The sequence below is a fragment of the Amphibalanus amphitrite genome, unplaced genomic scaffold (assembly GCF_019059575.1).
Source record: "Amphibalanus amphitrite isolate SeventyFive unplaced genomic scaffold, NRLGWU_Aamphi_draft 000327F_arrow, whole genome shotgun sequence".
In the NCBI taxonomy this organism is placed as follows: domain Eukaryota; kingdom Metazoa; phylum Arthropoda; class Thecostraca; order Balanomorpha; family Balanidae; genus Amphibalanus; species Amphibalanus amphitrite.
In genome coordinates this window covers 12,394-27,077 of record NW_024881822.1, presented here as the reverse complement: position 1 = coordinate 27,077, position 14,684 = coordinate 12,394, and the positions used below count along the sequence as shown (strand labels likewise).

Sequence of the window (14,684 nt, the reverse complement as noted above, 5' to 3'; positions counted from 1 at the left end):
GCACATGCATCAGGTCCGCCGCCGACGCCTCGGCTACTCTGCAGTAGAGATGTCCTCGGATATAACTTTTCGGTATACCGATACCATACTGATACCAACTCGGTACTTGCTAATTGATTCCTAATGTGTTCGGTATTTTGTTGGTATGCACCCTAGGTTGGTACTTGGTTTGGTATCGGTATTCCGATTTTCCGTAGTCGACGTCCTACTCTGCACCGCACATACATCAGGTCCGCCGCCGACGCCTCGGCACGCACATGCATCAGGTCCGCCGCCGACGCCTCGGCTACTCTGCACTAGAGATGTCCTCGGATACAACTTTTCGGTATACCGATACCATACTGATACCAACTCGGTACTTGGTATTTGATTCCTAGTTAATGTGTTCGGTATTTTGATGGTATAATGAACCATAGGCTGGTACTTGGTTTGGTATCGGTATTCCGTTTTTCCGTAGTTGACATCAATACACTGCACTGCACATACATCAGGTCCGCCACCGACGCCTCGGCTACTCTGCAACCCACGCACACACATCAGGTTCGCCGACAACGCCCCGGCCACTCCGCAAATCACGCACATACATCAGGTCCGCCGCCGACGCCTCGGCTACTCTGCAACTCACACACATGCATCAGGTCCGCCGCCGACGCCTCGGCTCCTCCGCTACTCATGCACACACATCAGGCCCGCCGTCGTATAGCCTCAGCCACCCCGTGGAATCTGCACCGGCATGGGTCGAGAATATGGTATGGCAGGCATGGCACGCGCCACACCAACTTAAAAGATGGTATGGCAATGCCATACCAACTTTTCAGGGTAAAAGCTACGAAATTTAAGGATTTCAGTTTGATAAGAATAAAACACGATAGTATTGTTTCGAGCAACTGGCGCCATACCAACTGTGAAAACAATTCTCCACCCATGTTCGCACGTACATGAGGTCCGCCGCCGAAGCCTCGGCTACTCTTGCAAATCACACACATGCATCAGGTCCGCCCCCGACGCCTCGGTTACTCTGCAACGGCACATACATCAGGTCCGCCGCCGACGCTTCGGCTACCCTGCAACTCACGCACACGCATCAGGTCCGCCACTGACGCCTCGGCTACGCTACAACCCTTGCACGTAAGTACATCAGGACCGCCGCCGACGCCTCAGCTACTCCGCAACTCATGCACATACATCGGCCCCGCCGCCGACGCCTGGGCTGCACTGTAACCCCTGCACACATCGGGTCCGCCACCGGCGCTTCGGCTAATCTGCAACCCATGCACACGCATCAGGCCCGCCGCCGACGCCTCGGCTACTCTGCAACTTACAGGCGCCAGGTGCGCCGCCGTCACCTCGGCCCTCTGCAACACGGTAGGCACTTAGCTTACTAAAGCGCATTTTAGTGACATCAGAGCCTGAGTCGATCGCCGGCGACCTGGTCACTCGTGGAGGTTCACCGCCGTACCGTACAACACGGAACGCAGACCATTTAGTCACGCCGGCGATTCGATCGGAGTCTGGCAGGCGTAGTTCAGACACGCTATTGTCATCGCATATAACATCTTGCCACGAAACCTGACACGAAACCTGCCTGGGAGCCGCTTCAATAGCGAGATAAAGCAGCACTTGTTGACGAGGCAACGTGGCGGGGTTGGTTAGATGGGATAATGCCCCTTGTCAAAACAGACCACGCTTCGAGAAGCGCTTCCGAACGCAACCTGATGGACATACGCTGCCGCAGAAACACATCTCAGCCAGTCACCTTGGAGGCTCGGTTTAGCACTCAAGGAGTCTCTTTGTAAAAAGGTCTCAAAGCATTTTCTAAGTGGCCGCCTCCGTATTTCTGCAAATCGACATACGCATACATCCGGTCCGGCGCCGACGCCTCGACCACTCTGTCTACACTACACACCTGGTCCGCTGCCGACGCCTCGGCTACTCTGTCTACACTACACACCTGGTCCGCTGCCGACGCCTCGGCCACTCTGTCTACACTACACACCTGGTCCGCTGCCGACGCCTCGGCCACTTTGCGCTTAACACACACGCACACACACACACACACACGCACCCCCCCCCCCCCCACACACACACATACACACCCGGTCTGCGTCATGCTTCGGCTGCTCTGCAACTCGACAGGCATCTAGCTATCGACAGACTATGAACTTCTTTCGTCAAATGTCCGAAACACTGGGCTCAACGGTGGCAGACGAGACCGAACGAACAATCCGCACACACTGAGAAAACAGTTTCTCCATTTTCGGTCTCAGAGATCAGTTTCGGGCTAATGTCCCCGATTCAAAACAGATCACACATTTTGAGAATATTTTCTGAGCAACGCCATTGATCGCAGAAACAGAGCTCAGTCGGTACCTATTTTCGGTGTCAAGCTTTTAAAAATTAGTCTCACTATGAAACCAGTTTCCAGTCCGAACCCCAGTTTCGGTATCGCTTGAATCCAGTATTCGGGTACATGAGCCCTTAGGAAGCCTTACTGAAACCGTTTTAAAATCAGACACATTTGAGGCTGGTTTCAGCGCTCATGTGCGGTCATATGAGCACGTAAACCGGGTCCGCCGCCGACGCCGCGGCTAAGTTGCGCGCAACATAGGTCTACGGGACCGCTGCCGACGACTAGATAATCTGCAGCACGATATCAAAGGCGAAACCAGGCCACGGATCCCAGATTCGCGGCATTCCATTTTAGCCAGCACCGATGACGTCGGTTTAGGCGCCGGGAAGCGTGCCGGGCTAAACATCACAACCCCGAGGCCGTGAACACGGGGGTCCAAGACCGACACGAGGACAAAACCATCGGATCGGACCCCCCCCCCCTCTCACCGCAGTGTGTCCAGGCATGGCTTCACACACACCGGAATATCAGCGAACGACACGGCAGGGCCGCCGGGAACCACAGTCGCCCCTCCCCCCCCTCCCCCAAGGCCGCCCGCGCCGACCGCCAGTCAGAGAAGACAGCCATCGGCGGAGCCAGAGCCGGCCGCCGGCCGCTGGCACAGCCCCGGCACCGCCATGACACCGGACCGGCTGATGAGACAGTCAACGCCGGGGCAGCCGCGGGCCCGCCTGCCGGTACTGTCCGCGGGGCCACAGAGGCCCACAGTGGGGCCGCCACGGTCCTCAAACCGGGCGACAGCGGCGGGACGGGCCGCCCGCCGCAACCTGATACCAGCCGACGCCGCACGACCCGGCTCCCCCGCTGGTCCCCCGGCGGCCACGAGAGGCAGACGACTAACGAACACCCCGAACACGGTCACGTTCCATTAGTGGGTCGCGGCGCCCCCACGCCGGTCGACAGTGAGTCACTGGCGGCACTGTGCGGGGAGTATGGGGTCCAGTCACAGCTGACTCAGGACGGGAGCCGACCTTGGGGTGGAGGGAGTCCCTCGCCGCCCCGGTTCACACTAACTAATGGTTCGAGTACCCAAACTCACCACCAAGAGCCATGCCGCAATAACAGACCGGGCATCGCCAGCGGAACACACTGGGAACCTTTCCGCATGCGGCATGTGCCCGGATTCGTGGTCAAACCATTAACTGCTCAGCAGAGATCGAGAAAGGTGTGGGCAGCGGACGCTTAGCCTAAGACTTTTTCATTCCATTGCATTGGGTGTATTTGGCGTTTTTTAGGGGCCGTCCCCCTACAAACGAGCCGACGCGAGTGGTTTCGGCCGCTGACAGCCAACTGAGGCGAACGCTTGGTGATAGTGGCGCGGGCAACGGGGGCCTAATCAACTCATAGCGGCGACGCGGCTATGGAAGGTTAGGACCCTGCCCGGGCGCCACTGAACGTGACCGGAGCAAAGGGAGACGGGGGTCGGAGACAGATAAATCACCCCGCCGACAGACGCGGGGCAGACCCTGACCGGGGTGGTGCGAAGGGGAGTGTAGGAACGGGCGCGCCGCTGGCAGGAGAGCCGAGAGGCGCGAACGGCAGTCGTCGACTGCGACGGACGGCGAGCGGAGCAGAGAGTGGGCGAGAAGTTTCCCACCCACCCTCACCTATTTAATAGATGCGACTTCGAGATTCGTCAAACCTACATATCCTTAATCCCGACCATATACCTCGTCGTTATCACTCCGTCGGTGCGTTTTTTAGGGGCCGTCCCCCTACAAACGAGCCGACGCGAGTGGTTTCGGCCGCTGACAGCCAACTGAGGCGAACGCTTGGTGATAGTGGCGCGGGCAACGGGGGCCTAATACTACGCTATGTGCCCGGGTGGACGGCGCTGTTGGCCTCACCGCGCTGCCCTATCATCTCCTTGTATTTACCTCAGTCCCGTGTTTGCTGTAGACATATACGACGGTCGCTTTCACGGCTGTATGCCTGCCTTTCACCGGGTGATATGGAGCCACCCGAGACCCTCCCCTACTCAGGTGTACTCCTAGGAACGTTTTATCCTTGTGTGCATTGGTAATGTATATTATGTTTACAAATAATGATCCCCAGAAAGTAAGATAGGCTGTCGTTTGACCAATGCCGACTATGATAAAGACGTTTCGCCATTGGTCTCCGATTGGTGAGCCTGTCGTATTGGTATTATAGAAAATCACCAAACTAATCCTGTTTGTGTTGTTGCAGGGTGGCACCACTGGTGCTGGCGGCACCACTGGTCTACCTATTCTGGCTGTGGTGCTCACCGCTTCAGGGCTGCTACTGGTGCTGCTTCTCGTCGCCGCATTGCTCTTCTGCAGGTGAGCTCTCTAGAAAATACGACATTCATAAGTCCTTGGAAATAGAGCGGGCAATGTTATGTCGGCTTGGCTGGAGCCATGCATTAAATAGGCACAAAGTGTCAAGGCACATGGTGTTTTGATAGGCTGGTGGATACGTTTAATTACGCAGCATAGCTGAAATTGAAAAGCCTAAAGTCTGCAAAGCCTTCCTGGTATCAATACAATACCAAAAGCGTTTCGGTGTGTGAATTAATTTAGCTGTCACAATACTCGTGCAATTTTAATCAGCACATTCAGGTGTGCGATTTCGCTGATAAGCGCGAATTCAATGCTTCCTCGAATTCACACAAATGTTCATAACGAATTTATGTGAGCCTCAAACGAATGACGAACTTACGTTTTCCGTTCACTTTTTTCATAGGTTTTTGCTCTATCCGCTCTATTCTCCTTTTCCCAATGCACCCGTGTTTCGTGAATTTATTATTACGGTTGTGGGTTTATCACGATCTGTTACGCCAGTCGCTCGGTTCGTGACGACAGTGTGACAGTGACGGATGAAGCCGGCGTCCGTGACGCCACTACCAAAGTTTGCCGAGTGCCGTGCATGCTTGTGGACAAGAAACTCGTTAATCTTTGAGTGTGCATGCAACCGCTTGATGAGGTTTTGATGCACGAAACATTCGCGTGGCCACGATGGAATTACAACGGAAATTCAGAGACCCTAAAACGACGCATTGTTAGTTGTGGGGAGTGCGTCATCCATGCCATATTCGTGCTGCGGTTATAGCTGAGGTCTGGTCCCACCCACGAACATCCAGAGGTTATTGACTTAACGACCTCGCTGGTCGCAAGTCGTGACCTAAGTCTCCTCGAGCCGTCATCAAGGAGATTCCCATTCGCGACGGACCAGCCCCGTGGGCAGAAACGTCCACAGAGCCGGCGACTTCAGCTCAGAGGACAAATGGACGTGTCACCGGGCCGCCGGACCTCTGATGCGATTCCGATGGTGCGGCTCGGCCCGGGAGGAACGGCCACGGATCTGCCACCGGACGGCTGCTCACCGGCGCCAGATGAACTCATAAATCGGCCTAATTGATGACCCCAGTCACCGCCGACGGCTCCGGTCGGTCGTCAATGGCTGGGGCCGGTGGCTCGGAGCAGAGGACTGTGTTCGGATGTCGCCTGCAGCAGCGGCGCCCCTCGGGCTCGCGGTGCCAGTCACTGCGGCGGCCAGCCCCAGCTGCCAGCTGCCAGCTGCCAGCTGCCAGCTGCCAGCTGCCAGCTGCCAGAGTGACGCGGCGCCGCGCACAAAACTGGCGCCAAAGTAGGGCGGTGGTGCTCGCGCTCCGGTGGCGCCCGTCGTGCCCGTCGTCAGCGTCGCACGCATCGCGCGGACGGTGACGATTGGCGACGGGTGTGAAGAAGTCGGCACCTCGTCGGCAAGAAGTGACGCACGCCGGCCGATATCGGCCGAGAAGCTGCAACAAAAGCGCGCAAAAACCGTCAGCGGGTGCGCTGCGGTGTGGCAGTCCGGTGATGCAGCCCAGTCGGCGCCGCGGCCCAGTGAGGCAGCCGTGCAGCTGCGGCTGTTTTTCCACGGGCTCGCGGCGGCGGCAGGCTGGCAGTCTGCTGTCGGGACCGCGCCGTCTCGCCATCCAGCCTGGGCCGGTGCCAGAGGGGCCGCGCGCCGGTGGGCCGCGCCGCGCTGTCGAATCCACCCGCGGCCAGTTTGCACGGCGTTAAGCTGAGAACTAATTGGGTTCGTGCCTGCACGCTCCGGTGACCTGTCTCTCTGCGAGGTCGGCGGGGACGGTGATGAGCTCAGAACGCGCACCTGTGCCGCGTCCGGCCGGCAGAAATAGAGAAATGTAAACACGTGCCTGCCCGAGGCTCTTTTTCTGTCGGTGTATCAGACGTGTTGTTGCTGATTTTCGATGCCTTCGCTTCGCCTGACCGCCGGTGGGAGCGGCGAACGACAGCTCAATGGACGAGAGAGACCGATAGTCGAAGAGGAATGAACTGAATGAAGTTGTTGCGCCACCACGAACATCAATTAAATGTCATTTTCGTATGCAGATTTAGCTTCAAACCGCAAGCTTTTGTAATTGATCTTTAGTGATTTTGACGTGACATCAAACGTGCTTTGCGTAACTTCTCATTATGCATACTTTGGCAGACTTCCAGGCACGTGTGCTGGATTTCGTTCTTTCAATCAGCGGGCAACTGCGCTGATCTGATATCTGTGCCACCCGAAGAGTTCTCTACATGAGACGTTGATGCCATGCTATTTCAATATGGTTTCAATATGGTGTAACCACAACGCTATCACGTAGTGATAGCGTTTACGCCCTTCATGTCTCCACATCTTAACCCTAGAACGCCTAGGGGGGGGGGGGTTGTATCAACCCCCCCCTGAGGTTTTTTCGAAGTGCACGCTAAACGGCTTGTCGTAGCGGGCTGAAATTTTCAATACCCTCTGGGGCAGCCTTTGCGCATCTTTTGCCGAAAAAAAATTGATCGGGTCATGTCAGGTCACGGAGTTATGACGTCATAAGAGGTACAGCCTCCGGCCGGATTTTCACAAACTGAGTGCCAACGCCCGAGGTTTCCTGCCGGTGGTACGGACATCGGTTGATGGATCGTGATGAAACTTCCCATGCATGTTGGGGCAAGTATTGGCTATCATATGGTATAAGAAATTTGACCGGGTCAGGTCAGGTCACGGAGCTATGACGTCACAAGAGGAACAGCGTAAGGTACTATTTTTGAAAAGCGCCCGAACCACTATTTTGCTACTTCTTGTCACCTCAATGGGAATATGCAGCAATATTAGCTTCTATAGGGAGCAAATGAACCTCCCAAATCCAAAAATACAATCAGATTTCAAAAATTTAAATTTTTATTTTTCGAATTTCTGCCGCCGACTGTGACCTTGCCGACTTCCGGCGCTCCCAACGCGCCATTTTTAGAGCTAGGGAAACGAAATACATACCAAACGATAGAGAATTGATCAAGGAACACGATAGTGAAGGTTTCAAGTCGATATCCCCCACCGTTTTGCCGCAATCGCCGCCGAAAGTTGAAAAAAAGTCTATTTTTCCGAAAATTTGACCTTTGACCGGTCAAAAGTAGGTCAAATGTTGACCTAGGACCAAAAAATATACCACCAATCGCGAGATCTCGTTGAGAGCAATCCGTTGGTTTTTTCCGCTAAGCTCTACGACCTTCCGTTTCGAAACGCCAGGGGGGGGGGTCGTAACAACCCCCCCCCCCCCCTGGTCGTTCGTGTTATGAGAAATGGCCTGGTCGTGCGAGGGTTAATGTCCCGTTTATTTCACAGGTACCGACGGAGGTCACGAGGCTCGCTTTCCAGCAAGGGTTCGGGGAAGCGAGCTGACACTTCTCTCCTGTACGACGGCCTACCTGTGCAGACTCAGGTCATCCCCAACAACCTGCGGTCGAACGGGCACGGACCTCACATCGAGGTAAGGATGATGTCAGAGGACAGGTTTACCTACTGCCCTAGTACCGGGAGCTACCTGGCCAGGTGGGGTGTGTTTGAACTGGCGTCGGGCGTGCTCCCGTCAGGGGCCTGATAACCTGTTTACCTCACACACGTGCTCGCATGCGCCGTGGGCGCATTGTGCCGTCATTTCTCTCCGACAAACAGACCTATCTCGTGATAGCACGGATTACACGCCATAAACTCATCAGCGGAGAGCAATTACGTGCCGGGGAATTACAATGCGTCGGGCGAGTGACGGCTACCGACCCTCCCGAGCGCCGGCCGCCGCCGGTTCATGATAGATGGGATCCTTATTACACTCATTGCGACTGAGAGTCGAGTTCCGAGATCCATCGTTCATGCTCACTGTTCCCTATCGTCTGCCCGTCCGCTCCATTGCAGGCGACTCACTTTATCAAACATCCTTCCGGTGGACCCGGGCGACACAAGGAGGAAATATCCGTCTGTGTTTAGCGTTTCCGTCTGGTGTTCTCCCTTCACACTCGATACAGTTTCCGAGTGTCAACCGACGCCTCCCGGTGTTCCCCACCGGTCATAGCCCGTGTTCGGGTCATCCCTGCCCAAACTCGGCGGGTGTGGAGGCCGGTTTCCGGCGAGAACCGACTACACTTCCGCTGGGAACGGCGCCGGACTCCGCCCCGCCCCGCGGTGCCGGTCGTGGGAGGCGTTCACACGCAGCTGGCAGCGCGCTTTACTGACTCCAGCCGCGTCGCTGGCCGCCTCAAGACTCAGCGTAATCACTTTGTTTTCGCCGGACACGAATTTAGTGTGCCACATGTCGAGATACGACTGGACAGAAAACAGCTTTGCGAGCTAATCCTGGAGCGTCCGGCCTTGCCCCCGAGCACTTGGTGGGAGACGGCAACATCATAGCGGCGGCAACAAAAAACACTCCCGCGTGTTTGGTTTTCGCCGACATACTCACTCTTCTCGCTCGGTTTAACCCGCTACATTCTCTCCTCTCCCCCCGGATTCTGCGTCACCACTCGAGCTGTCGTTGTGTGACGCTCTCCGCCGCGCCGGAAGCAGCTTTGAACTGCCAGCACCACCCCCGTTACGGCCCGCTGCCCGGGGGCCGGAACGCTCCGGGCGACACGACTTCAAACGTCGCTGCAGTTTAGTCGGGAGAGGTTCACCGCCCCAGTCCCAGATTCAGGCTCAAGCCGCCACCGACCCGGCTGAATTACCGACGCCGCCACCGGCCAAACGAAACATACTGCCGGAAAATCGGGCTATTGCAGCCATACCACAGGCTATAGTTAGACGGTCCGGTATTGTTTTGTTTTGTTTTAACTCAGCGGGCTTGTTTGTCTCGGCTCACTGGGAATATCAATCTTGGTGGGGTAGCCGGCTTTGTTCCCGAGGTTAACAGGAAATGGCAGCTGTTCGGATCAAGCCATTGCAGTTTATGTGGAAAGGAAAAGGTAGAACATACGTCAACAACAGCGGTGGCGTGAAATTGATTTCGTCTACGACGTTATTGAATCGTCAAGGGATCTTACACATTTACTTCTACGCATTTTACTTCTGAAAATAAGTTCTTTGGGGCAAAAAAATGTGAAATATAACCATTTTAACTTTGTTATTTATCTTTGAGTCTTAATTAGTGATAGTATTAAATATGATTTAGATAATTTAAAATAACATAAATTCCTGTTATAATTTGAAAATAGTATTTAGAACAATCAAAATTCAAAATGTTTAAAATACTAGTAATTGGTCCACAACTCTATTAAGAAAGTTGCAATGGGAAGTCACAAGAAAGTTGCAATGGGAAAATTTCGGATCAATATAATCCATTCTTGCAGCACCTGTCCTTGACATTATGCCTTTTAAGTTTGGCTAAAGAGCATGGGGCAAGCCGCCTGCGAGCTGCATACGTACACTAGCAGAATTGGACCCATCGACCCACTCGTCTGGCCATCCATTCTCGTCTCTGAGGTCCTGCAGAGCACCGCCCAGACGATAGAAGGCCCCTGTCCCACATCTGATCTCCAAGCTGAGACGCATGTTTCGTCCATGCGGAAATGGACCAGTTGCTGCAGGCAGGGTCCATGCCGTCCTGCCTGGCTGGACCGAGTGGCCATCCAGACCCGACCAGACGCTGCACGTGCGCGGCTATTCAGCGGCCGTGATGCGTGAACAGTGCCGCTGCAGCCGGTGGCGGCGGCTTTTTGTTGCTCTCCGCCGGCCCTGGTGTGCCGCCCGGACTCGGGGCGACTGTCGCAAGGCTCGTTGGGTTTCATTCTCTGGCGTATTTTAATTAGTGGTGCAGCCGGCCGGCCGGCGTCCGTCTGAGCTGATGAAGGCTGTCTGGGGGAACAGACGGCGCCGCGACGCGGCCTCCAGCTATACAGAGTCGGAACGGAACGGGACGGGACATTTGTCGGATTGGACGAAATTAGACACGGCATAAATGCTTCCAAGTTGGCTCGTAGCAGCGAATCGATGAGGTTTTATTTCAGAGCTGAATGGCCTCTGCCGACGTTTGAGGTTGGCCTGATGAGCGATGGCTTCTCTGCCATGGGGAAGGAATAGTGTGGTGCGAGTTCTTTGATAACTGTAATTCTAGACCGAGCTGAAACATTTTCGGCCTCAAAGTAGCGGAGAAACGCCAGTCCAATAGCTTCTCGCAACAACCCTTTTCAGTTTTAATACGTTTCCTTTGTAAGCCGAAAGCCATTATAGGATCGTGCAGTTTCATGAATGTGCCTTAATTGAAGAGGCGGAAAAGTTTTAAGCTTCTGCTCCAAGTCATTATGAGTCGTGCGTGTGCCGCTCTTCAGCTGATCCCTCCTAAAAGCCGGGCCCAAATGGAAACTCTTCTCCACACGACCCTGCGACAGGGTGTGGGGGTGCCATCTCGCACCACGACAAAGAGATGATCAGTTCCATCACCGGCCTCCTCTTCTGCAGCTAGAAACGTCGTCATTCTGAGGACTCTGCCCCAAAGCGCAGCATTTAACTCATTGGGGGGCGAAACAATAGCTGCTCGGAGTTGGGTGTAATTGCACGCGCTTATTGCACCAACTTTGGCGAAGCGATTCGAGTGCCAACTGCATTGTGCCGTAATTAAAATTTAACCAGCCGACTGCTATTGCTCGAACTGCACCGCCAACCTGCGAGAACCATTTCAAAGTTGGAGCAACCATTATCCCGATTCCGTTCACTGAGGCGGTGGAAAATGATTATGGCTTTCCAGAAAATAGCATTTAGGTGCAATGAAACCAGAGCAGGTACACCACTACAGACGAAGCCTTATGGATTTCAATACGAACAGACTTGATTGCAATGAGACCTAAACGCTCGATGTTTCTGCAAATGTACGACATGTCTTTCTGCGGTAACTGATTTTACCGTTTTGATTTCTGAAATAGTACCTGTAAAAAACACTGAAGGCTTGTAAAATGCTGTCTTCACTGAACCCGTTGTTTTAAATGCCACGCTGAATAACTGAGCTGCCATGGCGCACCCGTTTTTAAGTTGATGTCTGTAAAGGCCCACCGTGATTCCATATGCAGTTCCCGATGTTCTGCGCTACACTGCAGTCCTGTGCTACATTCCCCCTGGTACACGCCCAACTCTGTTTCAGCGAGTGACAGCGAAACCCCACTGTGTCTGTGGTACCCACGCCCAGCCCTGTTTCTGTTATCGCAGTAAATCCCGCTCTGCTGTGCTAACCCCCACGTTCCTCTGTGTTTCAGATGGTGGCTGTGAAGGGCCAGTGCGCCCAGCTCCTGCCCGGCAGCAGGGGCGGTGTGGGTGCGCTGTTTGTCAGTCCTCCACCTCCGTCGCTTACCGATGACGGCTCAGAGCCGCTGTCAAACATGTACGAAGAGATCCCTTACTACGGTACGTAACCGAGAGGGGAACAGATTTCGGCTTCGCATGCTGGCCGGCGACACAATAAAGACGGGGGCGAGACGGGAGACGGCGTCTGTTTTAGGCTATAGGGTAGGTTGTAGGTCTATTTGGACATTTGCAATTCGCCGATTTTATCTCGCGGTTCTGCCAGACGGTTGCCTCGGCTCGAATGGGTAAAGTTTCACAATGGATCGGGTTTCATCGGACGCTCAAAAACGTCGCCATAATTTTGTCGTGCCAACAGTTTTATTGCCAGTCTGTTAAACGGTGCTCAGATGGCCCGAAGCAGTTACGATTGTTTACGATCTGTGTGCTTGAAGACCAATGGCCCATGATAAATCGCACAATGATCGCAAATATTGCTGCTTTGTGCTCTGATTTCACAGTGGATCTGTTTAGTTATATAGGGCTATGGAAATGCAGCATGCTAACCCAGGTGTTGGTACTACGCTGGCTGAAGTTACAAAAAAAAAAATGATTGATCGTGATTGTTTTAGGACATCACACATCCAACAATAGTTCAACAATGCACTCCGAACAGAATGTAGGACCCAAGCCGGGTACTTTATCTTGTCTGGCCATATGTTCTGCTCTTACACTCACTCCATCTTGATCTCTAAACGACGAGGCATGTGCATTTTGGCTCAAAGATCACCATTCACCAAAGCGTAGGTGGGCTTTTGTTCAGTGCTGAGCTACTTTATAACGTGATTCCTCTCTGTCCACCAGGTCGCCGGGTGCCATCGGAGCCTTACTACTCCGACTCTGAGGAGGACATCATCAGTCGGCCGTCGGAGGAGGAGCTGGGTGTCGACGGAGGCGGAGGTGTCCCGCGACCCTCCTACCTACCCACCGCCGAGCCGCGCTACGTCAGGACGCTCCCCTCGGGCCCGGCTGGCGGTCAGCCCCGCTACCACAGCAGCCAGCCGCGGCCGCGCAGCGCCGACCGGCGGCGACGGTCCCCTGCCAGTCCCGCGGCGACGCGGCCCAGTATACGACGAGACGCGTCGCTGCACAGAAAGGACCCTTACTATTACTCGGACATCCTCGCGCGGGATTCGCCCGGCGGTAACGGCAGCGGTGTTGGTAGTGACGATATCAGCGGGGCGTACCGAGCTCCATACGACGAGCGGCGGCCGTCAAGTCGCGGCGTCGGCGGCCCGCTCTATTGCCAGCCGGATGTAGCCGCCGGCGATCCAAGGTCAACGAGAGCACGTGACCATGGCCACGTGACGCCGCTAGCCAATCGGATCGCGCTCGACCCGTTCGTTGATCCGTACAGTGGCGATCGCAGTGGTTCTCACCGACAGAGACATAAGCTGAGTTCATTCGGCGGTGGAGGAGCCGTGGAGATGCCTGGACACGAGTGGGGCTACCCGCGGACGCCCGGACTCAGGAGTCCGGACAGGGGGTACACGGCGGCGGGCGCGGGCCACCCGGCGGGCGATGACACCGGCCGCTACTGCCCACCCTCTCAGTGGACTCATTAGCGCTGATGGGAGGCGCTGAGTGAAAATAATCAAACGCGCTGATAAGGCGCAGACTGCTGGAACCGTTGACGGAGTTCTCAGTGACTCGGTGGCGTGGAGCGGTGCGCACACCAGTGATAGGCTATTAACACTATGAATTTGTTTGAGAGCGCTAATGGTGAGATATGTGCATGTATCATTTTGTGATTTAGCGTTAATTTGTTGCGTATCAAGCTCCATAAAGCGACTACCCGCGCGGCAAAGACAGCTTGGTGTTTGCACTTTTATACGATTTATTTTAGATGTTCGTTAAAGCCTGGGAGGTGTACGGGAGACATGTATCTACTCTGGATGGTCCGTTTTTGTCTACCGAAGCTGTGGCTATTCGTAATTATGAAATTATTACCACATTTATGAAGGGCATATATCGGCATGTGCTCTTACGTGTCTAGAAACATAGGCATTATGATTGTCTAATTTTAATATTCGCAGTTCCGAATGATGCATCATATTCAGTGTCATATTTTACATGCCTGTAAGTCAAAATTCCCAATAATGCCGTCAAATGCATCAAGTTCTCCTGTCGTGCAGCAGCTGCGCTCCCCGCCCCGCCTCCCCCAGAGCTGCGATGTCTCCCGTGCCCGCCCAGGCGCTGTTCGTGAACCGGTTCCACCGGCCGTCTCGCGCGCGTGCCGATGTCTCCGCGTTTGTGTGTGGTCGTCGCACGCGTCTGTCCCGCCTCCATCTCTAGTCAGACTGATTGACCGATGTACCCAGGCTGTGATAGCCGGCCCCCACTCGCAGGTCGGTCCCGGCCGGGACGCCGCCGCCCGGCGCACAGAGCTGTTCGCACGTCCCGATAATACACACTCGTCACATGCGGCCTCGTTGAATGCTGGGTGCTGTGTGACTTCGGGTGAGGCGATAGTTTAGGAGTTATGTCATCGAAAAACGGCTAGCAAGGCAGTGATCCAATAGCCACTTGCATGGCTGCAGCATTTTGCCTTTCTTTTGGTATAGCAAATACGTTGAGAAACCATACCATATAAACCGTACCAATGTTATGGCATGGTGAAATTTATTACATTTCTAAGACATGCGATACCCATGTTCATATTTGGTAGGTATACGCC

General features: G+C 54.6%; 1 protein-coding gene across 1 annotated transcript in view; it reads left to right on the top strand.

The window, feature by feature from the left end:
• The window catches only part of LOC122388588, a 31,319-nt gene extending 16,888 nt beyond the window's left edge, over window positions 1-14,431 (top strand). Inside the window, exons 3-6 of the mRNA XM_043379776.1 lie at window positions 4,598-4,710; window positions 8,033-8,177; window positions 11,923-12,070; window positions 12,812-14,431. Coding sequence (XP_043235711.1) covers window positions 4,598-4,710; window positions 8,033-8,177; window positions 11,923-12,070; window positions 12,812-13,572 — 1,167 coding nt within the window. The 3' untranslated portion in view covers window positions 13,573-14,431. The remainder of the gene's footprint in view (window positions 1-4,597; window positions 4,711-8,032; window positions 8,178-11,922; window positions 12,071-12,811) is intronic.
• Window positions 14,432-14,684: the final 253 nt, after the last annotated feature.